Here is a 25800-nt window from a genome sequence, read left to right as displayed (position 1 = left end):
AATTTTATATAAATTTAATATATTCAGCTTGATTCTAAAAACAACATTGAGAGGAGGCCTGTGGGGCTGCATGTTCTCCAGCATAACGTGAAGTTCTGAGCTGACTGTAGTGGTTAGAAGATTAAAAGACATATATTTTTAATGGGCGAACTCTTTTCAAATACAGGCTATAGTCAGTATGTGGCTGAATACCGATCTCTCTTGTTCAAGTGGCTCCTGTGTACCCTTTGAATTACCTTTGCACTCAGTGACAGTTTTAAGCGCTTGGCCACTTTCCACACGTCTGAAAGCAACTCTACGTTACATGTGAGAAAGATGTGGCTGACTTTAAACTTTGGCTGGCATGAGGAGAGGAGTGGAGAAGGCAGCAGAGATTGTTCCTGTACGGCTAACACTAGAAAGAGTTCTTTTGGATTTTATAGTCATGGAAATTAAAAGGTATGATCCAGAACCATATTCTCCTTTTAATTGTTTTTTGCAGAATGTTCTCCTCTCCTCCTTCCCCCATCCCATGTGGTCTCTAGAGGTCATTCTGACAGAAAGGATGTGAAAGGAAGAAGGGGCTGTCCTACTTTTTGCATTTGAGAATGACATTTCTGGTACTAATATTATGGGGAAATTGTGATTTGTTTTGTTATATAAATGAAAATCATGGTTTTCCTTTTTCTTTTTTACTTTCAAAGCAGCCACCTCTTTCTGGACATTTGTTTTCCTCCTTAAGTCACTGCTGAGGTATTTGCAAACCAAGCCAACACTTACATTTTATTCACCAAAGTAGAATAAAGCATCTGCTAATAGAAACAGCCTGGTAAATAGTGGGAAAAGCACGGAAGTCAGAGGACTTGTGTTTAAAGCTTGGTTTATTACTTACCCTAATCTGCCATTGACAAATCTTTCAACCTTTCTGAGTCACTCTATTCTCATCTGCAAAATGGGGTTAATGGAGGATTTCATCTGCAAAGTGGAGATAACACAGATTAAACGAGATGACATGGGTACATTATGCCCAAAATAAACATGACTTGAATCTTAACAATAATATTATGACTGTGTGGTTACGACGAAAACTTTTTCTCCTTTTGCTGTCATAAATGCCTTTGGTAGCTTTCAAATTCATACTGCCCGGTCTTCTTTGGTGGGGATCCAATAACACTGCTGTAACTCAAGTATACATGGATGCAATTTGTGTTCAGCTTCCTTTCTCAAGTGTTCAAACAGCCTGTTTGGAGAAGGCACAGAAGTACAAAGCAGAAATTTCAGCATATGGCATCAAATCTTGACAAGTCATCCAAAGGAGGAAAGATTGACGCCGAGGAAGGAAAACGGCTCTTTTCTGGGAATCACTTCTGCTCTTATTAAAAAAAGCCCCGATACCGCAATATTTTTCAAGGCAGAATATTGTCCCGGATGGAGGAAGCAACCCTGAGAAGCAGAAAAGGAGATACCTGGGGTTCCGAGTCGGAAAGGGGTGGGCTCAGAAGCTCACAGCTCTTTGTTGGGGGTGGGGGAGTTATCCTTTCGGTGGAAGAAATGGCTCCCCAACGGAGAGGTCGCTCCGCGGAAACGGCTGCACGACCCTCGCAGTCCCTGACCCCCGCCCCTCCCAGTTCTTGCGGACCCCACACCGTGGTCGGCCTGCGGTGCCTTTAAGACTTTTAGCCTGCTGCACATGCTCAGCTCTTTGTGTGTTGTTGGAGTTTTTCTCTTTTAAGAAAAAACGAAGAAATAGGCAGGAGGATGGGGCAGAGGAAGGGGGAAGAGCTGGGGAAAAGGCGCTGCACTTTTGCAGCGGTAGACTGACGGACGGGAAGGGCTTCTTTTCTGCTGAAGCTGCGAAGCGGGTCCCGATCTGATCTTTCGTTTGGGGGGCTCAGGAGGCGCGTGCTGCGAGCGGGGCCGGACTACCCGGCGCGCCGAGGGGAAGGGCACCGCGGGCACGCGGGCCACACCTGGGGGGCCGGTCTCCCCTCTGCGCGCCGGCCGGGCGGGGTAGGAGCGCGCGGGGGAGTCCCGGGTCCCTGTCAGGGCGGGGAGAGTCCACGGCGCGGGGCCGGGGGTGGGGAGCGTGGGCACGCGCGAGCGGGGGAGGCGGCCCGGCGCCCCGCAGGCTCCAGCAGCCGCCCTGGCGGCGGGTTAGCGGCGCGGGAGAGAAAATGGCTGCTGGGGGGCCGCCGGGCGTCGGCCGGGCGCTGCGAGGCTGACCCCCGCTCCCAGAATCCCCCCTCCCGCGTTGGGCGCGCCCACCTCGGGGCTCCCGCGGGCCCCCGCCCTCCCGGGCGCGCGGGGCTGGGAGCCGAGGCAGTTGGCGCGAGCCGCGGGCTAGGCGGGGCCGCGCGCAGGGTCCCCTCCCCCTGCCCCCCGCAGGTCCCCTCCGGAGCGCCCCGCGCAGCCTGCGCCGCCCGCTCCCCGCCTCCGGCCGGGCCCCGGACACCACGGCGGTGGGCTCGGCCCACTGAGGACAAGGTCAGGAGACAGAGAGACGATGCCCGAGTGCGGCTGGAGGGAGCTGAGAGGAGGCGACAGCGGTTGGGATCTGTCCCTCCTGACCGGGGAGCGGGACTGGGGCAGGCGCCGGTGAGGAGGAGGAGGAGAGGCGGCGGCGGCGGCGCGGTTTTCTCCGGCCGGCTTTGCCCTCAGGAGCATCCCTGTGCGCGCCCGCGAGCTCAGCACCCTCCCCGGGCAGGGGCGCCGGGGACGATGGAGCCGGGGGCCCAGGCCCGCACTGGCCCCCCGCAGCCGGCGGCCCCGGGACCGTGGAGGGCTCGACCGGCGGGCGGCGGCGGCGGGGGCGCCTCCTCCTGGCTGCTGGACGGGAACAGCTGGCTGCTGTGCTATGGCTTCCTCTACCTGGCGCTCTACGCGCAGGTGTCCCAGTCCAAGCCGTGCGAGAGGACCAGCTCCTGCTTCTCGGGCCGCTGTGTCAACTCCACCTGCCTCTGCGACCCGGGCTGGGTGGGGGACCAGTGCCAGCACTGCCAGGGCAGGTTCAAGTAAGTGCCTTCGCCGGATCCCGGACCTCAGCCCTGCCCCCCCGCGCGGCCTCGGGTCCCCGGGCCCGGAGCGACCCGCAGCGCGTGGCTGGAGCGGTGGGAGCTGTCCCACGGGGCCCCCTCCAGCGCCGGCGCCTCGGGGACTCCCGGCCCCGCGCGGAGCACTGACCGCCGTGGTCGCTAAGCCTTTCCTGATGGTCCAGATGTCCGCGGCGACTTCTAGTCCCCTGCTCATCAACATTTCCACACTCACTCACGGTGCCAAAGCCCATTTTGTTAGGACACTGATTTTTAATCAAAAATGATGCAAGTAACTCATGAAATACTTGCGCATTGTGAAAAATTCAAACAATACAGGAGCGTAAAGGTTAAAAGTTATGGTCTACCAGGATCTCCCTTTTCCTTATCCTACTCTTCTCTCTAGAGGTAACCACTGCTAACGTTTTCAGTTTCTTTAGCAATAACAGTGATCGTAAGTAGAGTTTATGATGGGCTTACTATGTGCCAAACACTGTTATAAGCGCCTTACGTGGATTATCTCATTTGTTCCTCACAGCAACTCTATGAGTTACTAGAATTATTTTAATGAATTTACAGAGAGAAATGGAGGCAGTGAATTTAAGTAATTTGCCCAAGATTACACAGGAGTAAGGGCTGAGTCGTGATTCCAAGTCAGCCAGCTTAACTCTAGAATGTTTACTTTTAGCCAGTAACCTTGTTGACTTTGCTAGGACAGTCTTGAATGGAGAAAAACTAGCGTGACTTTGGGTTAGATGAAAGGATGAAATACTCGGACTTTTGAATGTGGTGAAGATAACGGATTTTTCTAACTGGTTATTTTACGATCAGCTGTTGTGTGGGAGCATCACTTCGGTTTTTCTGAAGCTCAAGGCCTTAAGGAGTTTGCTTTCCAGCAGTCAAGATACTTTCCCCCTATTGGTTGATTTTTTTGCGTTCCTGTCAGATATGAAAAGAAATGGGCGAATGTGGGGGAGCAGCAAATAAGATGGTTGAGGCGTTTACAGTAGCCATCTGACAACTGGCAGGTCATAGTCATTAAGTCAGTCACGTTCTTAGTCTACTAGATACTTAGTATGAAGTTTGCTGGCAGGTTTGTGACTTTGAAATTACACTATGTAGATTACTAATATTGATTGTCAGAGTGATAGCAAGATCTTGAGTGAAATGTCTCTTGGGCTCTAAGGCAAAGGTAGGTTAAGGTTCACCTTAAAATGTATTATAGGAAAAATTCCTGGGAGTTTTAAACACAGCATATTTTGCTTTTTTTTTTTTCTTAACTGTTGCTGGCTAAAACAATACCCCTTAAAATTCATTGTAAAAATGTATTCTTTGAAATGGCACTTTTTAATTTTAGGGAGTTCCTACTATTTAAAATAATTTGCAGCAGGTTTTTGGAAGTGAAATCCCAAAATGAAGTTTTCTGAAATTTATTTGTAGCAATAGGGGGAAGTGTTTTCTATCTTCATATTTTCTCAAATTAGTATAGCACTGTAGTTTTTAACATAGGTTTTTTTTTTTTTAAATTTGGGAGAGGTGCTAATTAAAAGTTTTAGAAAGTGTTTCAGGATGAGGAAATGTATGTTATTGAATTGTGCTTGTTAGTAGCCCTTTTTACTTACATATTCTTAAACTTTTGCTATCACAATAGCATCCAGGCTCTTGACCAAGCAAGAGTGAATTTTGAACATAGAAACTGGCAATCAACAATGAAAAAAGCCACATCTATCCTTTACATCTTTTTATACACAAATAGGAAAGATTGCCTGATTTGTATGTATGTTAGGGATATTGACCTTTGGGTGGGTGGATTTACCCCATTTGTCTAAAGAGAACAAAAATTGCTGCAGTCCTGAAAGCTCCTCTCTGCATTATTATAGTAGTGGAACTTGTTAATCAGCTAGATCAGCAGTCTGTGACCTCACTAGCAGATGTTGTCCCAGTTAGTAGGAATGATCAAAGATCAGGTTAAAACTGGCTTAAATAACAGAGAGATGGTGTTCATAAACATAAGACATCAGTGAGTAAAAGAGGAATTACTTTTTTAATATAGATATAGTTAAGTAACAATAAACCCTGAACTAATCATTGAATATTCATCATTGCCTTGGAAGCTGTTATTTCCTATGATTCATTGTACTCTATTGGTAAGTACTTTTTCGTTTCTCTGGGGAATACAAGCTATTAATTAGAGTAAGTATAACAAGTATAACTGGTACCACTCTGTTTGGTTATGTATACTCTTAGGGGTAAAGAAAAGGTGGTATTTAATGTTAAAGGGAAGAATTAATTTAGAAGAAAGGAGTTCTTTAAAGTACATGCTAAGCTAAGAAAGGTTTGTTTGTGGATGGCAGTTTGTTTTATCCAGCATTTGGGGTAATAACACAGTGGAAAAGACTTTAACTGGAAATTCTCACTTCATTAATTGTCTTGAAAATCTTTTACTAAACTGAAGGATGGCAACCTAACAACAGACATCAAAAATGATCAATCTTGGTAAGCAGGTGTCAAAATTAATTGGCTGGATCCATGGTAACTTAGCTTTTTTTCTACTATGGGGATTTCAGTAGGGAATAAGAGTATTCTTCAAATGCTTCTTTAGAATGGAAGATTGATGGTAGGGGGAGAAATGCAGAAGCAAATATAGTATCAAAAGTGGTACTTGGATCCTCTTGGCGTTGATTCCAGTCTTCTGTTTCCATTTGAACACTCAGAATTAGAAGCCATTCCTCTCATAGGTAAAACAAAATGAACGCTGATCTTCAGCTAAAGCTAGACTGAAAGACTTAGGACTGAGAATCAGAAAGGAGAGTGCCAATTTGAAATACAGTAATTAAGGATATGATGTATGCTAATCTGAATTATATTTACTTGAGTAGCTTAGTATAACATTAGGCTAGAAAACATTTTGCTATATAAACTCTATTTGAATGGATGACATTCTCTTTTAGAAGCTAGTTCTTTAGAATTGTTTTTGTAGAGTAGTTGAGATTTATGTTTATGTAAATTTATATTTTGTGTTCAAACAGACATTTTCTTGCTAATGTGACTTAGGAATCTATGACTTCTAATTTCTCTTAGGTAAACAAAATAACCTAAATTAATGCTCTGAGATTGGAAAATATCTCATCATATTGTGAATAGTTTGTAAATATAAATTTATTATTAAAACACATTTATGAAAATATTTTCCTCAAATCATCTGTTAAATCTTATATGTTCAAGGGTATAGATTTTTTTTAACCTTTTAGGGTAGTTAAATATGAGTACTGAATTTTACAAGTGTATAATGGAAGTATTCTATTTCTAGTGACAGGAAAATGAAGATATCAGGAATGAGGTTGCTATTGTAAACAAAAAGGCGCAGAGTTAAATGTATAAATATTTTTCCTAAGCTACTATTAAACAAAAAGTTTGTGTCTGCATATGCACACCCACACACATATATATTTGGAATTCTTCTTATTAGTAGTGGGGAAACTATCAGTAACTATAAAGTTAAATTGAATGTTCTCTGTCCCCAGGTCTTTTTTATTTCAAACTAATTTATATCCATATTTTCTTTCTTTTTACATTATTAAACTGAATACTCATACAGTAGAAATTTAAAATAATTTAAATTGAGCGTTACTAAGATCCTAAATTGATAAAGTAAGTTGCGTGTAGTGGCATGGTTTCAAGACCATGTGTCTGAGTAATTGGGATCCTTTAGCACAGGAGACTCAGCCCGTCTTTTTGTTTGCACTGGTCTTTTAAAGTTCCTTAAAAGTGTCACATTCCTTTTGGCCTCAGTGCTGTTACTTCTCTCTGAACCCTCTTTCCTGTCTGGTCTTTGCCTGGCTGATTATCAAACATCCTTCAAATCTTAGCTTATCCGAGTATCTAAAGGAGACTTTTCTGACTCCTCACACTGCGTTACTCTTTATTATGTACTCTTAGAGCACTATATTTCCTTTTTAATGCTTTCAAAATGAATTATTTAATTACAGTTGTAATTTTCCCTTTAAAGTATTTTTAAGAGCTTTATTGAGGTATAATTGACATGCAATAAACTGTACACTTTAGAAAGTTTGACATATGTATACACCTCTGAAACTATCACTGCAATCAAGATCATAATAATATCCATCACACCCAAAAGTTCCCTGTGCCCTTTTGTAATCCCCACCCCCTTCCTGCTGCCTCTCCTTGTCCCCAGGCAACTACTAAGCTGCTTTCTGTCACTATAGATTTGTTGGCATTTTCTAGAATTTCCTAAGTGGAATCATACATTGTGCACTCCTTTTTGTCTGGCTTCTTTCACACAGCATATTTAGTTTGAGATTCATTAATGGTGTATCAGGAGTTTAATTCCTGAGTAGTATTGTAATGTATGGATCTCCCACAATTTACCATTCACCTAGTGATGGACGTTTGGGTTGTTTCTACTTTTCGGCTATTCTGTAAAGCTACTATGAACTTTTATGTAGATGTCTCTGTATGAACATATGCTTTCATTTCCCTGGGGTAAATACCTAAGAGTGAAATGGCTGGATCATATGGTGGATATATGTTTAATTTTTTAACAAAATGACACACTGTTTTCCAAAGTAGTTGTATAATTTACATTCCCACCAGCAGTGTATGAATGTTCTAGTTAATTCATATCCTCACCAACACTTATTATGGTCAGTCTTTTAAATTTTAGTGGTTCTACTAGGTATATAATGGTATCTCAGTGTGATTTTAATTTGCATTTCCCTAATGACTAATGATGTTGAGCATCTTGTCATGTGAGGTGTCTGTTCAAATCTTTTGCACATTTTTTAAATTGTTTTTTTTTCTTTCTTACTGATCTTTATGAGTTCTTTACATATTCTGGATACTGGTTCCTTATCAGATATATCCTTTGCAAATATTTTCTCCCAGGCTGGACCTTGTCTTTTCATTCTTTTAACAGGGTTTTCAAAGAACAGAAGTTTTAAATTTGATGAATTCCAGTTTATCATTTTTTCTTTTATGGATTGTACTTTTGGTGTTTTATCTAAGAAAACCTTGCCTAAATCAAAAATTTTCTTTAATTTTTTTTCTTTCTAGAAGTTTTGTAGTTTTAGATTTTACGTTTAGATTTATAGTCTATTTTGAGTTGATTTCTGCATATAGTGAGAGGTATGGATCTCAATTCATTTTTTTTTTTTTTAAAGATTTTATTTTATTTTTTCCTTTTTCTCCCCAAAGCCCCCCGGTACATAGTTGTATATTCTTAGTTGTGGGTCCTTCTAGTTGTGGCATGTGGGACGCCGCCTCAGCGTGGCTTGATGAGCAGTATCATGTCTGCACCCAGGATTCGAACCAACGAAACACTGGGCCGCCTGCAGCGGAGCGCGCAAACCCAACCACTCGGCCACGGGGCCAGCCCCCCTCAATTCATTTTTTTGTGTCTAGTTATTCAGTTGTTTCAGGACAATTTGTTGAAAAGACTATCCTTTTGCTGCTAAAGGGGTTTTGCACCTTTGTTGAAACCATTTGTTCATATATTTGTGTGTCTTGTTTCTGGACTCTACTCTGTTCCATTGATCTCTTAGTCTATTTGTTTGTCAAGACAACAAATGTCTTGATTATTGTAGCTTTATAAGTCTTGAATTCAGGAAGTGTAAGTCCTTCAATTTAGTTCTTTTTCAGTTCTTTTTCTTTTCTTTATTTGGTGAAGAAGATTGGTCCTGAGCTAACATCTGTTGCCAATCTTCCTCTTTTTGCTTGAGGAAGATTGGCCCTGAGTTAACATCTGTTGCCAATCTTCCTCTTTTTGCTTGAGGAAGATTGTCCCTGAGCTAACATCTGTGCCAGTCTTCCTCTATTTTGTATGTAGGATGCTGCCAGAGCATGGCTTTAGTGAGCAGTGTGTAGGTCTGTGCCTGGGATCTGAACCCATGAACCCCAGGCTGCTGAAGTGGAGAGTGTGAACTTAACCACTGCGCCGCCGGGTCAGCCCCTTTTTCAATTATTTTGACTACTCTAGGTCCTTTACATTTCCATATGAATTTCAGAATCACTTTGTCAATTTCTACACAAAAGTCTGCTGGGATTTTATTTGGGATTGTGTAGAATCTATAGATGAATTTGGGGGACAGTTGACACCTTATCAATATTGAGTTTTCTGACCCATGAACGTGGTCTCTCTCCCCATTTATTTAGGTCTTCTTTAGTCTCTCAGCAATATTTTAGAATTTTCAGTGAACACTTATTACAATTCTTTTGTCAGATTTTTCCGTAAGTAATATATTTTGATGCTGTTGTAAATGATGTATATTATTTTTTAGTTTCCATTTCTTTTCTTTGTTTTTTATTTTTAATTTTTTAATTTTTTTTTTCCAAGGAAGATTAGCCCTGAGCTAACATCTGCCAATCCTCCTCTTTTTGGTGAGGAAGACTGGCCCTGAGCTAACATCTCTGCCCATCCTCCTCTGCTTTATATGTGGGATGCCTACCACAGCATGGCTTGCCACATGGTGCCATGTCCACACCTGGGATCCAAACTGGTGAACCCTGGGCTGCTGAAGCCGAACATGCGCACTTAACCACTGTGCCACCAGGCCAGCCCCTAGTTTCCATTTCTAATTGTTGCTATTATATGGAAATACAACTAATGTTTGTATTTTGATTTTGTATCCTTCAATCTTGCTGAGCTCTCTTATTAGTTGTAGTAGACTTTTGAAGATTCCTTATGATTTTCTATATATATTGTCTGCAAATAAAGATAGCTTTACTTGGAGCTGGCCCTGTGGCATAGTGGTTAGGTTTGGCATACTCCACTTTGGCAGCCCAGGTTCACAGGTTTAGATCCTGGGTGTGGACCTACCTCACTCATCAGCCATACTGTGGTAGTGACCCACATATAAAGTGAAGGAAGATTGGCATTGATCTTGGCTCAGGGCTGATCTTCCTCAAGCAAAAAAAAAAGATTGGCAGCAGGTGTTAGCTCAGGACTAATCTTCCTCAGAAAAAAAAGAAAAAAGAAAAAAGACACTTTTACTCCTTTCTTTGCAATCTGGATGTCTTCTGTTCTTTTTCTTGCCTTATTTCACTGGCTAGAACCCCCATTGCAGTGATGTATACAGTTGGTGAAAGTGGTCAACCATGTCTTGTTCCTAATTAAGGGGAAAAGATTCAATCTTTAACCATTGAAGTATGATGTTATCCGTCAGTTTTCTGTAAGTCGCTTTTATCACATTGAGGAAGTTCCTTTCCATTCCTAGTTTGCTGAGAATTTTTATTAGAAATGGATATTGGATTGTGTTAAATACTTTTTCTGCATTTGTTGAGATGATCATATTATTTTTCTTTTTAAGTTTGTTAATATGATGAATTACATTGCTTAAGGTTTGAATGTTAAGCCAACCTTACATTCCTGAGATGAACTGCATCTGAAATGATATATTTTCCTTTTTGAGTATTGTTTGGATTTGACTTTTTAAATTTTATTTAGAGTTTTTGTATATATGTTCATGAAGGCTATTGGTCTGTACTTTTCTTGTAATATCATTGTCCGATTTTAGAGTCAGGGTAATGCTGGCCTCATAGAATGAGCTGGGACCTTCCTGTTTAGTTTGCTGGAAGGATTATAGAATTGACATTATTTCTTCAATATGTGTTTGGTAGAATTCACCAGTCAAACTCTTGAGGCCTGGAGTTTTCTTTAACTCCAAATTCCATTGATTTAATATAAATCCAATTTATTTTATATATATATATATAAAACTACAAGTTCAGTTTATTTAATATGTATATGTAAGGTTGTATGACTAGAAGCCTTTAAAATTTATTGGTCAGAATATTGTCTATCTTGGTCAATGGTCCTTGTACATGTGGAAAGAATGTACGTTATGCTGTTGATGGGTAGAGTGTTGTATGAATTTCAGTTGGGTCAAGTTGGTTGATAGTTTTGTTCAAGTTTTCTAATACCCTTCCAATTTTCTGTCTGCTTCTATCAGTTATCGAGAGAGAGGTATCAAAGTCTTCAATTATAATTTTGTATTTGTCTCTTTCTCTCTGCAGTCTTATCTGTTTTTGCTTCAGGTATTATGAAGCTCTGTTATTAGGTGCATAAATTTTGTATTATATCCTGTTGATAAATTGATCCTTTTTTCATTATGAAATGACCATTTGTTGAACAGACTGTCCTTTTTTCATTGATGTCCTTGCACCTTTGTTGAAAATCAGTTGGATATCTCTATCTCTGTAACTATTTCTTGACTGTTCTGTTGATTCATGTGTCTTATCCTTTTGGGAATCTCTCTCTTTTTTCACTACTATATCTTTATAGTAAGCCTTAAAATTAGATAGTGAGATTCCTCCAACTCTATTTTTATTTTTGAAGATTCACTTGGTTATTCTAGTTTATTTGCTTTACACATAAATTTTAGAATCAGTTTGTCACTTAAAAAAAATCCTGCTGGGATTTTGAGATTGTGTTGACTCAAGAAATCGTTTTGGGAAGAGTTGACTTTTAAACAATACTGAATTCTCCAGTCCATCAACATGATGTATTTCTTCATTTGTTTAGGTTTTCATTGATTTCTTGCACCAGTGTTTTGTAGTTATCAGTTACAGGCCCTGCATATATTTTGTTGGATTTATAACTAAATAGTTTATGTTCCTTGATGCATTGTAACTGATAGTGTTTCTTTTAATTTCAGTTTCCACTTGTTCATTTTTATTAAATGGAAATACACTTGATTCTTGTATATTGACCTTGGATCCTGCAATGTTGCTAAACCCACTTAGTTTCAGTAGCTTTTTTTGTAGATTCCTTGGGATTTTCTACATAGACCATCATGTTGTCTGTGGGTAGAGACAGCTCTTCCTTTCTAGTAATATGCCCTTTGTTTTCCTTCTTGCTCTATTGTACCGGTTGGGACCTTCAGCTTGGTGTTGAATAAGAGAATAAGAGTGGATATTCTTGCCTCGTTCCCAATCTTAGGTGGAAAACATTCAGTCTTTAAACATTAATTATCATGTTAGCTGCAGTCTTTTTTGTAAATGTCCTTTATTAGGTTAGGAAAGTTCCCTACTATTCCTAATTTTGAGAGTTTATCTTGTATGTATGTTGAATTTTATCATGTTTTTCTGTATGTGTTGAGACAGTCATTTGGTTTTTCTTCTTTAGTTTGTTGATATTGGTGAGATAAATTGATTGATTTTTCAAAATGTTTAATCAGCCTTACATTCCTTGGATAAAGTCCACTTGGTCACAAGATATTATACTTTTTATCTATTGCTGGATTTGATTTGCTGATATTTTGTTGAAGATTTTTGCTTCTGTGTTCATGAGAGATATTGCTCTGTAATTTTATTTTCTTGTAATGTCTTTGGTTTTCTTATCATGGTACTGCTAACCTTATAAAATGAGTTAGGAAGTGCTTCCTCTTCTGTTTTCTGGAAGGTTTTATGTAGAATTGGTATTACTTTTTTCTTAAATGTTTGGTAAAATTTATCAGTGATGACATCTGGGCCTGGAATTTTCTTTGTGATAAGACTTGCAACTATTAATTCAATATCTTTAATAGATACAGGGATATTGGTTTTATGTATTTCTTTTTGAGTGAGTTAGTAGATTGTATCTTACAGAGAATTGGTCCATTTCATCTAAGTTTTCAAATTTATAGGCATAAAGTTGTTTGTAATATTCTCTTATTATCCTTTTAAAGTCTGTGGGGTCTTTAGTGATATTTCTTCTTCCATTTCTGATATTGGTAGTTTGTGTTTTTTTTCTATTTTCTTGCTTAGTCTGACTAGACATTTCTTAATGTCAGTGATCTTTTCAGAGAATATGTGTTTGACTTAATTGATTCTTGCTAGTTTTTCTTCTGTTGTTGTGGTTTTCAATTTCATTGATTCCTGCTTTCTTTGATTTTAATTTGCTTTTCTTATTCTAGTTTCTTAAGATGAAAAGCTTGGATCATTAATTTGAAATATTTCTAAGAAAAAGTTTTAATGCTATATGTGTTCTTCTAAGCACCGCTTTAGCTGCATCTCACATATTTTGATATGTAGTACTTTCATCTTTATTCAGTTCAATATACTTTTTAATTTTCCTTGAGACATTCTCTGGCTTATGTAGAGCTGTTTTATTTAATTTTCAAATATTTGGAGATTTACCAGAGATTTTTCTGTTATTTGTTTCTAGTTAAATTCCATTATTTTCAAAGAACGTGCCTTGTTTGATTCCAATTCTTATAAATTCGTTAAGGCTTGTTTTTTGGACAAAATGTGTATTGTGGTGAGTATTACATTTGCAGGTGAAAGAATGTTCATTCTGCTGTTAGAGTGTTGTAGAATGTCAAGTAGGTCAAGTTGGTTGTTGGTATTGTTCGGATCTTCGGTATCTTACTGATACTCTGTCTACTTGTTCTGTTGATTACTGAGAGATGAGTATTGAAGTCTCCAGATGTAATTATAGATTTATCTGTCTCCTTTTGCTTCTATCAGTTTTGCTTCTTGTATTTTGAAGCTTTTTAGTAGATGCATATACAATTAGAATTGTTATATCTTTTTGGTGGACTGACCCATTCTTCATAATATAATTTTCTCCCTCTTTTTTTTTGTTAATTGTTTTTGCTTTGAAGTCTACTGTGATATTAATAGCCATTCTAGCTTTTTTTTTGATTATTGTTTGCATGATGTATCTTTTTTGACTTGGAAAGAATAGGATGTGTGTGTTTATATATATATATATTTAATCCAGTCTAATAATCTCTGTCTTTTTATTAGTCTGTTGAAACTATTTACGTGTGATATATTTAGATATTTTTTAGCATTCCATTTTAATTTTCTATTGGCTCTTTGGATATATGTCTTTATATTATTTTTTAATGGTTATGCCAGTGTGCTAGTAATTGCAATATGCATAGCTAACTATTTGTAGTCTATTTAGAGTTAATAATATATTACTTTGGTAAAATTAAGGAGTTGGGAACCATATAGGTCTATTTAGCCTTCTCTACTGACGTTTGCTATAATTGTCATGTGTATCGCATCTACATGCATGGCAAACCCCATCAGATAAAGTTATAAATTTTGCTTTCAGCAGTCATACATATTTTAAAGAACCTAAGAGGGGAAAATGGTCTTTTATATTTTCTCAGCTATCTGCTCTTTCTTTTGCCCTTTGTTCATCTCTCAAGATATAAATTGGTTCCTAGGGTTATTTCCCTTTAGTCTGAATCACTTTCTTTTGCATTTCTTTTTGAGCATAACTACTGCTGATATATTTTCATAGTTTCCTTTGGTCTGAGAATATTTTGCCTTCTTTACTGAAGGATATTTTTCCAAGTATAGAATTTTGGGTTGACAATTCTTTTCTTTCAGCATTTTAAAGATGTTGTTTGACTTTCTTCTGGCCTCCATGGTTTCTGATGGGAAATCTGCTGTCATTTGAATTGTTTTCCTCCTATATATAATGTTATTTTTCTCTAGCTGCTTTCAAGATTTTTCTGCATCTTTTGTTTTCAGCAGTTCAGATTATGATGTATCTGGATGTAGCTTTTTTGAATTTACCCTCGTTAGGGTTGGCTGAGCTCCTGCAGTTTGTCTTTCACCAAATATGGGATTATTTTTTAACCATTATTTTTTCAAATATGTTTTTCTGCACCAATCTTTTTCTCATCTCCTTCTGGGATTTCAGTGACATTAATGTTGGGCTTTTGGTTTAGCACCACAGGTCCTTGAGGGTCTGTTCTTTTTTTTGTTTTCCTTTCTTCAGATCGTATAATTTCTATTGAACTATCATCAACTTCACTGACAATTGTGTCTGTCATCTCCGTTCTACTTTTGAACCCATCCAGTCATTTTTTAATTTAAGATGTGTTTTTCAGTCCTAACATTTTTGTTTTGTTCCTTTTTTATGCTTTGTGTTTTTCTGTTCAGAACATCTCTCTTTTCATTTCATCTAAGTGTCTTTACCTCATGGAATCTAGTTATAATAGTTAACATCTTTATCTCATGATTACAATTTCTGAATCTTCTCAGGACCGACATCCATTGATTATCTTTTCTGTTGAGAATTGTTTACATTTTTCTAGTTCTTTGTATGTTGAGTGATTTTGGGTTTATTCTGGACATTGTGAAGGTTCCATTGTGTAGGTTCTGGGTTCTGTTATCCTTTGGAGAATGTTGATTTATTTATCTATCTATCTATCTATTTTTATTTAGTAGGCAACTAAGCAGTTAGGGTCAAGTAGCGAATTCTCTATCTTGCTTTCTGAGGGCAGTGGTTCTAATCTCAGTTCCATTTTCAAAGCCTTTGGATCTAAAGGCACACATGCCACTCAGGGATTAGTCTGAGACGTGTGGGGTGTTGTAAATTTTAACTCAGTTCTCAAAGCGGTTAACCTGCTTTTGGGTTGGTCCCATACATGAGCAGCTCACATCGAGCTTGAGTCTTGTGTGGGTTCATACATAGAATTAGGGTATTTCCATCTTCAGTTCTCTCTTCTTTGGGATTCCCGCCATACTCTTTGGCTTGCAGGGGTACCTTTTGCCAGTTATTCTTGCTGGAAAGACAGAGTTTTTCTTAAGAGTTCATCTGTATATGCATGTACTGCTACCATTCTCTCAAGGTTTACTATCCTTTCCATCTCTGTGGCCACTATTTTAGTAAAGTCCTAAAGTTTTTCTTTCTTGGATTGTTGCAGTAGCCCTTTCATTGATCTTTTTGCTTGTATTTTTTGCCTTGCTAATTTATCCTTTATTGCCACCAGAGTTTGCATTATAGGACACAGATTTGGTCATATTTCTCCATTGCCTAAGAGCTGGAGTATTTCAGGCAGTGATCCCAAGGTTTCTGATGAGAAATCTTGTCATTCAAGTTATTGTTCTCCTCTAGGTAATGTGCCATTTCCTCTGCCTTTCTGTCTTTTTTTTTCTCTTTTGTTTTCAGAATTTGATTATAATGTGTCTGGGTGTAGAATTCTTTGAGTTTATCTTGTGTGTTATTTGCTCAGCTTCTTGCTGTGTAAGTGTATATCTTTTAAAATTTGCGAAGTTTTCTCTTATTGTTTCTTCAACTCCACAATCCTTCTTCTCTCCTTCTGTGACTCCAGTGAGACAAATGCTAGACCTTTTGTTCTTGACTTTTAGGTCACTAAGGCTCTGTTCATTTCCTTCAGTCTTTTTTCTCTCTCTTCATATTGGATGATTTTTATTTCTCTATCTCTATGTTGACTGATTCTTTCCTCTATCATCTCCATTCTATTGGGCCCATCTTGTGAGGTTCTATTAAAAATTTCATTTATTATATTTGCAGTTTCATTCTTCTTTATGTCTTCTCCTTCTTTGCTGAAACTTTTATTTTTATATTTGTTTCAGAAGTGTCTGCAGCTGCTGGTTGGGCCATTTGATAGCTGCGTTAAGATTCTTGACGGATAATTCCAGCATCTTTGTCATGGTGCTTATCAGTTCTCAAATGAATTGAGATTTTCTTGTTTCTTGGTACGGCAAGTAATTTTGGCTTGTATCCTGGATATATTGAGTGTTGTGTATGAGATTCTGGTTCCTATTTAAATATTCTGTTATAGGAGGCAGTCAACTGACTTGTTTCGGTTTGGCATACATGACTTTCACTTTTTTTAATAATAGATTTATTGAGTTAGAATTTACATACCATAATATTCGCCTGTTTAAAGTGTACGATTCAGTGGTCTTTAGTAGATTTAGAGAGTGGTGCAACCATCAGCATTATCTAATTTTAGAACTTTTCATCACCCCACAAAGAAACCCTGTACCCATTAGCAGGCACTCCCCATTTACCTTACCCACCAACTCTACTAATCTAGGGAACCACTAATTTATTTTCTCTATGAATTGCCTGTTATGGGTATTTCATATATATAGAATCATACACTGTGTGGTCTTTTGTCACTGACTTCTTTCACTTAGTATGTTTTCAAGTTTCATTCATGTTGTAGCATGTATCAGTACTTGATTCCTTTTTATTGCCAAATAATATTCCACATTTTGTTAATTCAGTCATCAATTGTTGGACATTTGAGTTGTTTTCACCTTTTGACTATTATGAATAATGTTGCTATGGATTTTTGTGTACAAGTTTTTTTGTGGACGTGGGCTTTCATTTCTCATGGGTGTATACCTAGGAGCGAGCTGGCTCACTGCTGTGCTGAGATTTGAAGACCAGTTTAGCTTCCAAAGCCTTGGCTGTACTATTCTGCTCTTTCCTGCTTGTCTGATACCCGGAGACCATTTGGAAACCCAGGTGGTGTTCCATACCATAGTTCAGTTCTACAAGTTTTTGCTGTTGGCTCTGATCAGTTTCACATGTGGGCTGCTGGAGAGCGTGCCCAGGACTTCATATACAGATTTAAAGGATCCTGTTTTCACCTTCCTCATCTTTGTAATCTCTTTCCATTCTCTAGTTGGGAGGATGAGGGGTGCTGACTCTGCTGTCATTTGCTTAGTGCCCGGCAGAGATGGTCCAACCCCACAGTCTCTGTGGCTGCTGCACCCCCAGTGATGAAGGACAGAGGTGCTGCCTCTTTGCTGACGTTTGCTTAGTGTAGGATGGGAATGATGGAAGGGACTCACCCCCTCAAATTCCCCCAGTAGGGAGGGGGAGCTACTTATTATTTTTATAGGTAAAATATGAGCATTTAAAAAATAAAAGCATTGTGTAAATTAGAAACTTTCAAGTTGATTCTCTGTGTCTCTTAAAAAAATATTAAATTTAAGAGCATTTTCCATGTTATGATGTATTAAGTTTAATGCCAGGCTTCATTTATATTGACAGTATAATTATGCTAATAGTGAAATTTTTTCTAGAAAATAGAATTTATTATTCTGTTTCATCTAAGAGTAATAGTAATAACATTAAAACTAAATTATGAGTTAACTTAAATTTTGAAACTTAAATTATGAGTTTAGAGAAGTGGTTTAATGTGGTGGGAAAAGCTTTTACGTATATTACCTTTTTATTGTTGATGAAAATCATGTGAGGTAGATACTGTTATTCTCATTTTCAGTGGGAATAGAGAATGAAAGATGTGAAGCAATTATTCGTGCAGTCTGATAGCCACTAGGTGACAGATGAGTTGCCAAATCACGGCTGTCTGGCTCTTTTTCCATATCAAGGCATCTTTTACTCTTCAATAAGAAGTTTCTCTGTAGTTATAAACTCGTAATATTGGGGATTTCCAAATAGCAGAGGTTACTGAAGATAATGAGTTTTGGTAGCAAACTGAGAGGGATTTGCCGTCTCTTTCGGCCAGCCTGCCGTGAACTTTACATGGATGTGCTGCTTTACTGACGCTTGATAAGCTTCATCTCATTACAGTAAAAAAAATCTTATGACATGAATACTATTGTTACAACGATTTTACACACAAGGAAACTGAGGCTTAGAGAGGTTGAGTAACATACTCATTAAGTGGGCAAGCTGATTCTTGTAGCTTTTCTAAAGTTCTGCCTGTTTCTTTCAGTTTCTCAGTCATGTCTTTTTCGTTCTTCACTGAAAAGAGAATGTTGTTCTCCAGAGTTCTTACTTGTTCTTTACAAAATTAACATGAGTGGGTGCATTTTACAGTACACAAAGTCAGCAAATGAAAAGTCTAAGCTTATCAAACAATTCTCTATGATGTAGCAATATTTTATTTATTTCCAAGCTTGTTGATTTTTTGAATGTGTATTATAATCAGAGTTTTTAAAGTCAGGTTCCTGGATGGGCTGTGAGTGGTTGGTGAATCCTCAGATTTGTATACAAATATTATTTATATGAATTTTTCTAGGCAGGGGGTATAACTTTTATGAGATTCTCAAAAGTGATCTCAGATCTCAAAATCCTAGGAATCACTGTGTTATATGAGACAAACTCAAATAATGGTCACTGTGTATGTACGATTAAAAAAATATTTTTTTCAACACATGTAGTGATCTCAAAAATAGTTTCTTAATTTATTTTTCAAAAAAGCTTAGGAAGGGGGCCTGCCCCGTGGCATAATGGTTAAGTTTGGTGCACTCCACTTTGGTGGCCTGGGCTCATGGATTTGGATCCTTGGCATGGACCTCCTCCACTCATCAGCCATGCTGTGGTGGTAACTCACATATCAAATGGAGGAAGATTGGCATGGATGTTAGCTGAGGGCTAATCTTCCTCAAGAAACAAAAGAGGAAGATTGGCAACAGAAGTTAGCTCAGGGTAAATCTTCCTTAGCAAAAAAAAACAAAAACAAAAATCTTAGAGGGGCCGGCCTCGTGGCCGAGTGGTTAAGTTCACGCACTCTGCTGCAGGCGGCCCAGTGTTTCGTCAGTTCGAATCCTGGGCGCGGACATGGCACCGCTCATCGAGCCACGCTGAGGTGGCGTTCCACGTGCCACAACTAGAAGGACCCACAATGAAGAATGTGCAACTATGTACTGGGGGGCTTTGGGGAGAAAAAGGAAAAAAAAAAAACCTTAGAAAGATTATACCATGAGGATAAAAATGTTTCTCTATTATCGATTGCTCAAATAATCTGAATATCTCTATATTATATGTAGATACATACAGACACAATGTATATTCGTATATATTTCTATCCATATATACACCTGACGAATTTTGATAGATATGTATCAGAGTGATGTGAGTGCTCCATCATCCTCTCTCTATGGCATGCATCATCACTTTATATGCTCTACATTTATTTGTTCTTTGTAGATTGTCTTCCTTCTTTCTAGAACTATGTTGTCCATTATGGCAGTCACTAGCCACATGTGGCTATTAAAATTAGTTAAAATTAAAATTTAAAAGTTCACTTCCATCTGGCACTAGCCACATTTCAAGTGCTCAATAGCCACATGTGCCTAGTGGCTACCATATTTGACAGTAAATATACAGAACATTTCTGTCATTGCAGGAAGTTTCGTTGGACAGCATTGTTCTAGAATGTAAGGTCCAGGGTGGCAGAGACTTTTTTTACTTTGTTCTTTTCACTTTTTATTTTAATAGTTTTATTGAGATATAATTTACATACCATAAATTTCACCAGTTTAAAGTATGCAGTACAATGGTTTTTAAAATATGGTTACAGAGTTGTGCAGCCATAACCATAATTTTAGAACATTTCATCATTCCGTAAAATATCCCTTGTACCCAAGAGTAGTCACTCTCCATTCTCTTCCCTGCTCCCCAGCAATAGGTAACCACTAATCTACTTTCTAGATTATTCCCCATGCCAAGGCATTCAGTAAGTATTTTTGAATCAGTGAATGACTGTATGTATTTTTTCTGTAGTCCACTTAGGAGAAAGTCAAATTATATAAATATGTTTATATCTGTGACTTTAAAAAGTAATTTCTGGGGTATCTTACATAGTCAGTATAAAATCAAACTAATCTTTTACTTTAGATATATGAAAATTAGTTTTTGTAGTGATTTTTCTGGGGTATTTAATCATCCTGAGTTATCAAAGCACACTATATTTCCCAAAAATGTGTAGTATAGGAACTGTAGTAGGCAAAATTTTAAGTTGGCCCTAAGGACCTTTGCCCACTGGTGTTACTCTGGTGATTATGTTATGTTATATGGCAAAAGGGAGATTATCTGAGTAGGCTTAATCTAATCACATGGGCTCTTTAAAAATAGAGAGTTTTCTCAGGTTGCTAGTAGAAGAGGAAGCCAAAGATTGGAGGGACAGGAGGATTTGACATACCATTGCTAGTTTTAAGTTGGGGGGGGGCATGTGGAAAGGAATGGAGAGTGACCCCTAGTCACTCTGGGAGCTGACAACAACTGGCCAACAACTCTCAAGGAAATGGGGATGTCAGTCCTCCAAGCTTGAGGAGCTGAATTCTGTCAACAAGCTGAATGACTTTGGAAGTGGATTCTTTTCAAAAGCCTCCAGAGAAGAGTGTAGCTCAGCTAACTCATCCACTTGAGTCTACAGGGACTTCTGACCCATAGAACCGTGAAATAATAAATGGATGTTGTTTGAAGTTTCTAAGTTTGTGGTAATTTGTTAACATAGCAATTAAAAAAAAATTCAGGAACATGTTTAACAAAAAAATCGTTGAAAGAAGTTATTCTGGTTGAGTTTCAATTAATCATATTATTCAGTTAACCAGAAAATTAAATTAAATTAAATTAATTCCTTAAAGAATGGTGGTCAATTGAGTTTTATTATTTTTAACAACAATGATAATGCAGGACTATTTATAAGTTTAGTTTCTTATGAAGCTTTGTGTACCTCTCTTTTCTTTCTTTGGTCTGTCACAAATGATAGAAATTAACACTCTGCATGGTTGGCTTAAGTTTACTAATTACTATTTGGATCCTTGAAAGGAATACGTCCTTGCATTTTAGTTTTCTGATCTATTTGGCCTTATTTGACCCACAGTATACTATTCCATATTCTGAAGCAGTGCTTGAGCCAAAAAGTGAATAGGAAAAATACGGTATGGACAGCTTAAGGTTTTGAAATGCTTAGTAGATGTGATGTCAGTTTATCCAGAAGGGGAAGAGATTGTCCTTATCATTAGATAGTAGATGAATCTGAAAAGAATGATAACCATATGGAAGAGACTGTATAACTAAAAAATGTTTGGGTTGTATAATTATCTCAGTGACTTAAGGCAATGTTGAGGAAACAAATACGTTAATAAGCTGAAATTCTCATATTTGGGAATATCGTTGTTAGAATTTCAGACTTCATTATCAGTTGAGAAATAGGCCTAGAAGTCAGGTAGATAATGGGTAAAATATTAGCTTTATCAGTATTGATATGGAGAAACAACTTTCATGTGTGGCCGTAATGGGCTATCTAATACTTCACTTCAAAATTAGATTTACCTGCAGGCAGAGTTAGGCAACTGCTGGTCCATATTTCCGGGCAGGGCCCTTATTGCATGGAAGAAGGTAGGCAGAATGCATCCCGTCTGCCTAGAATTAGCTGAGCCTTGCGTGCCTGGTTTTTTCTCCTTAACTTACCAATCAGAAGCCCCTCTTTCTCCACTGGGGAAGAAGGAGGGAGTGAGATGTGAGGAGAGAGGCCAGGAGCGTCACTCTAATTAAAATTCCTCCCCATGGAAACATGAGGAGTGGACAATATATTCTCTCTCTTGCCATCAGTAAAAAAAGAAATGAGTACAACCGAATCAAATCTCTTCAAAATGAAATATCTTGCCTGGTAACTTAATTTCTTCCTTCTGTCTCTGCAGCTTCCTTGCTTGGAGTGGAAGTCAGTTGACATTAGCTATATTTAACATGGCCAGAAATCTTGAAGTAAATGCCTAGTTATAATATTTGGACCACAGATGCTGAAATATTTGAATGAAAGTCTTCTGAGTATGCAGAATAGCTGTTGTCAATTCCAATATAATTTATCCACAGATAAGTATTGACAGACAATAGCTGAAAAGTTAAAATACTGAAACCTTTTCTGTGTTAGTCTTAGTAACGTTCATCCTGAAGGCACTGTTCTGTCCTGGCAACAATTTGAAGCCTGGTTGAAGATAAGATTGGGAAAGATTTGAATGGGAATACAGTTATTTTGAAGGATCATAGACAAAGGCTCTCTTTATTTGCTGGAGGAGAAACGATGACGGACTTACCAGTGGCATTCTACCAGAAGTCAATTGTTTTCTACTCCAAATCATGGGGAAAGTGTGGAATAAATAGCGCCTTCCTTTGATATCAGACTCAAGAGCAGACTAATGAGCACATACTGTTTGCTATCACTGGGGCCGATCTGTAGAGAGATTGTAGTTAGTGTGGGCTGATGGCCAGTTCAACTAGGATAGCCAGCTTGGTGAGTGTACTTTATGGGAGAAAAATATTGACTGATAAAGTCAGTTCCTCTGTCGCTAGGGTATGATTTTTACAAATCAGTGATCTCCAAAGTGGGATGGTATCCAAGATGACTTACTGGAGTGTAGGAAGAAAATATTAGGACTTCTGTTAGTAGTATTTTTTTTAATTTTGATTTTTAAATTTATACTTTATAGTGCACAAAATTTTAGTTTAAATAGTACGTGTTTATTTACATGTAAATATGTATATAAATTTGAGTTATATAATAAAAATTTTTCCTGATAAAAGAGCATGATAATTAAGGTTTGGAGACTAATACTCTAGTAGATGAGGTCACAAAGACTTTTATTAGGGCTCAGGTGGACAGAGAATGCAGACTTGGGAGTGGGGGATGCAGGGTGCACTGTGAAGGAAACAAGAAGAAATGCAAGCTCAACACAGTGTAATACAAAAATGTGTCAATGTGCAGAGAGGAAAAAAATTAATAACAATGAATATTATGTAGAGGTCCTCTTCATTAATTTTTTTAAAAAAGAAATCAATAAACTGTTAAATAATAGTTTAATTAAACACACTGTTTTTAAAAAAGATTTCCACATGAGGGTGGTTTACAAAGATGACCCTGCATAAAGACTATCCTTGAGTGGATCCGACTATTCCATGTAGAGTAGTTATGCTGGCACTGAAACCATCTTCTTTGATAAACAGGATTTATTGTTTCAGAGACTTTGGAATATTAAAACTATTGAATTTTCTTATTTTTATAATGTCTCAATCAAGTTTCATCTTCATAGCTGGGATAGAGAAGAGCAATTCAATTGGTCTTATTTTAGTTCTGTTTAATGTCTGTGCTGGATTTCTTGCATTTAGTAGTGGCCACTCCTGTGTTATGAACAGCCCGGTGTGCTTGTTTGCTCAGGGACTCTGGGTTGGGCAGTTTCAGCCAGATGAGACATTTGAAGGCATATGGGCACGTGGCAGGCATCTAGATAGGAACTGGCAAACTTTTTCTGTAAAGGGCCAGATAGTAGATATTTTAGTCTTTGCAGGCCAGATGGTCTCTGTTGTCACTACTCAACTCTGTTCTTGTAGCATGTTAGCAATCTTAGACGTACGTAAACAAGTGGATGTAGCTGTGTTCCAATAAAACGTCATTTACACAAACTGGCAACATGCCATTAGTTTGTAGAGTCCTGATCTAGATTAACATGTCAATATGGTTCTCAATTTAAGAACAGGAATGCCACAAAATTTAAAAATTAAGTTAATGTTTGAAACTTAGAAGGCATTGTTGAAACAACATTAGAAATAGTTATGTAAGAAGCCTGTTTTACCTTTCAACTAGCTGAACTGTATGCTTCCTAGTTTCTGGAGATCTCTACCGAGTTGGGATGTAAGGGTATTAGGAGTAAGAAGTGAAGAAATAGATTGAAAACTAGGTATTTATGAAGTGTAAGACTTCTCAATTTTAGAAGAAGAACCATTTCACATTGTGAAGATGCCCGAAGGGTGTAATGGGAGTGTTTTGCTCAAGTGGCATGGAGATGAAGGTTCTTGAAGTTGAAGAAGAGATCAGGAAACTACAAAGGGAAAACTACTCTTTCCTTATTGTGGAAGCGGCAGGGGCTTTTCCTCTTTACTCCTGTCTCTTGGTGGTAAAGAAGGATTTTCGATCCCTTTTATGTTGGTTGGTGTCAGACTCCCCACGTTTCCAGTGGAGAGGAAATGGCACAGAGGAAACCTCTTTGCAGTAGGTGGAGGCCAAGGTAGGCTTTTGGCAGGGGCTTTAGTGCTAGAGATGGGGATGAAAGTAGAGAAGGAATTCAGGGGCTATGGTGAGTAGAGTTTTCTTTTAAGTCTATGTAATTGTGCCCCTGAAGTCAAAGAGGATGGCACAAAGTGGGTGGTTTCCATGTACCCATATTGTGTAGCCTAGCAGGAAAAGCATAATAGTTCCTTCACATCACCTCCTTTAGGTGGGAGATAAGGGCTATAGTCGTTGCTCCTAGAGTATATGTTTCTTTGGAGGAGGGAAGATAGCTTTTTTTTTTTTTTTTAAGATTTAAAAAAAAAATTTTTTTCCTTTTTCTCCGCAAACCTCCCCGGTACATAGTTGTGTAGTTCCAGTTGTGGGTCCTTCTAGTTGTGGCATGTGAGATGCTGCCTCAGCATGGCCTGACAAGCAGTGCCATGTCCACACCCAGGATTCGAATTGGTGAAACCCTGGCCTGCAGAAGCTGAGTGCGAGAACTTAACCACTCTGCCATGGGGCCGGCCTCAGGGAAGATACATTTTAAACTGAGGGACAGGAGTTGGGATAGGACAGAACTGGATCAGTTGGAGGAGTAGGGTTGTAGAGAAACAGAGGGATTTGGGGAAGAGAAACCCCCAGTGGCGGTAGAGAGAAGAGGTGGTTTCCTCATCTGCAATTTGGGAGGTTTATTCTCAGCTAGGAAGATGGATTATATTGTAGCTATTTGCAAAGCAGGGATGCTTCTTCGTAAATTGAATATCCAGTTTTATTTCCTTTTAAAAAGGGCTATATATTTCTTGATTTTGTATTAAGGTGCTTTTTGAATATGCTATGTTTCTATTCTTGCTTTATGGAAGAAATTGAAATAGAAGTGGCTGTATAGGGTTATGGAAAAAATTAGGGTTTTCTTTAAAATTAAGGCTCTAAACTGTTATCACATAGGCTTGATTTATGTGTGATAGTTTGTATCAAGTTCAGCCCTGACTTTGGAGGTTTTTACACTTTAAAGTGTACCAATATTCTGATTTTGTTACAATTATGGATTAGAAACTAGGGAGAAGGATTTCTTAATGGACCCTACTAATCTAAGCCTGGCTTAGGTTCCTCAGTAGGATAGGATAAAAGGAAACTGTTATACAGGATTTCCACTTTTATTACTTTGCTTTTTGAGAGAATGGAAATAATATATGATTTTGAGATTGTGGTAAAATTTCTAAAACTTTATTAGTATTCTCTATTTGTTGAGACATTATTTTCCTGGTTTC

The 25800-nt window shown here is 38.3% G+C and overlaps 1 protein-coding gene across 2 annotated transcripts in view; it reads left to right on the top strand.

The window, feature by feature from the left end:
• The first annotated feature begins 2225 nt into the window (after positions 1–2225).
• ATRNL1 (attractin like 1) overlaps positions 2226–25800 on the top strand; it is a 737371-nt gene continuing 713796 nt past the window's right edge. For both annotated transcript variants that reach the window (XM_014849275.3, XM_070482616.1), the window contains exon 1: positions 2226–2990. In XM_014849275.3, coding sequence (XP_014704761.2) covers positions 2698–2990 — 293 coding nt within the window. In that variant the 5' untranslated portion in view covers positions 2226–2697. The remainder of the gene's footprint in view (positions 2991–25800) is intronic.

Source organism: Equus asinus, chromosome 2 (genome assembly GCF_041296235.1).
Source record: "Equus asinus isolate D_3611 breed Donkey chromosome 2, EquAss-T2T_v2, whole genome shotgun sequence".
NCBI classification, from domain to species: domain Eukaryota; kingdom Metazoa; phylum Chordata; class Mammalia; order Perissodactyla; family Equidae; genus Equus; species Equus asinus.
This window is presented reverse-complemented; position numbering and strand designations above follow the sequence as displayed.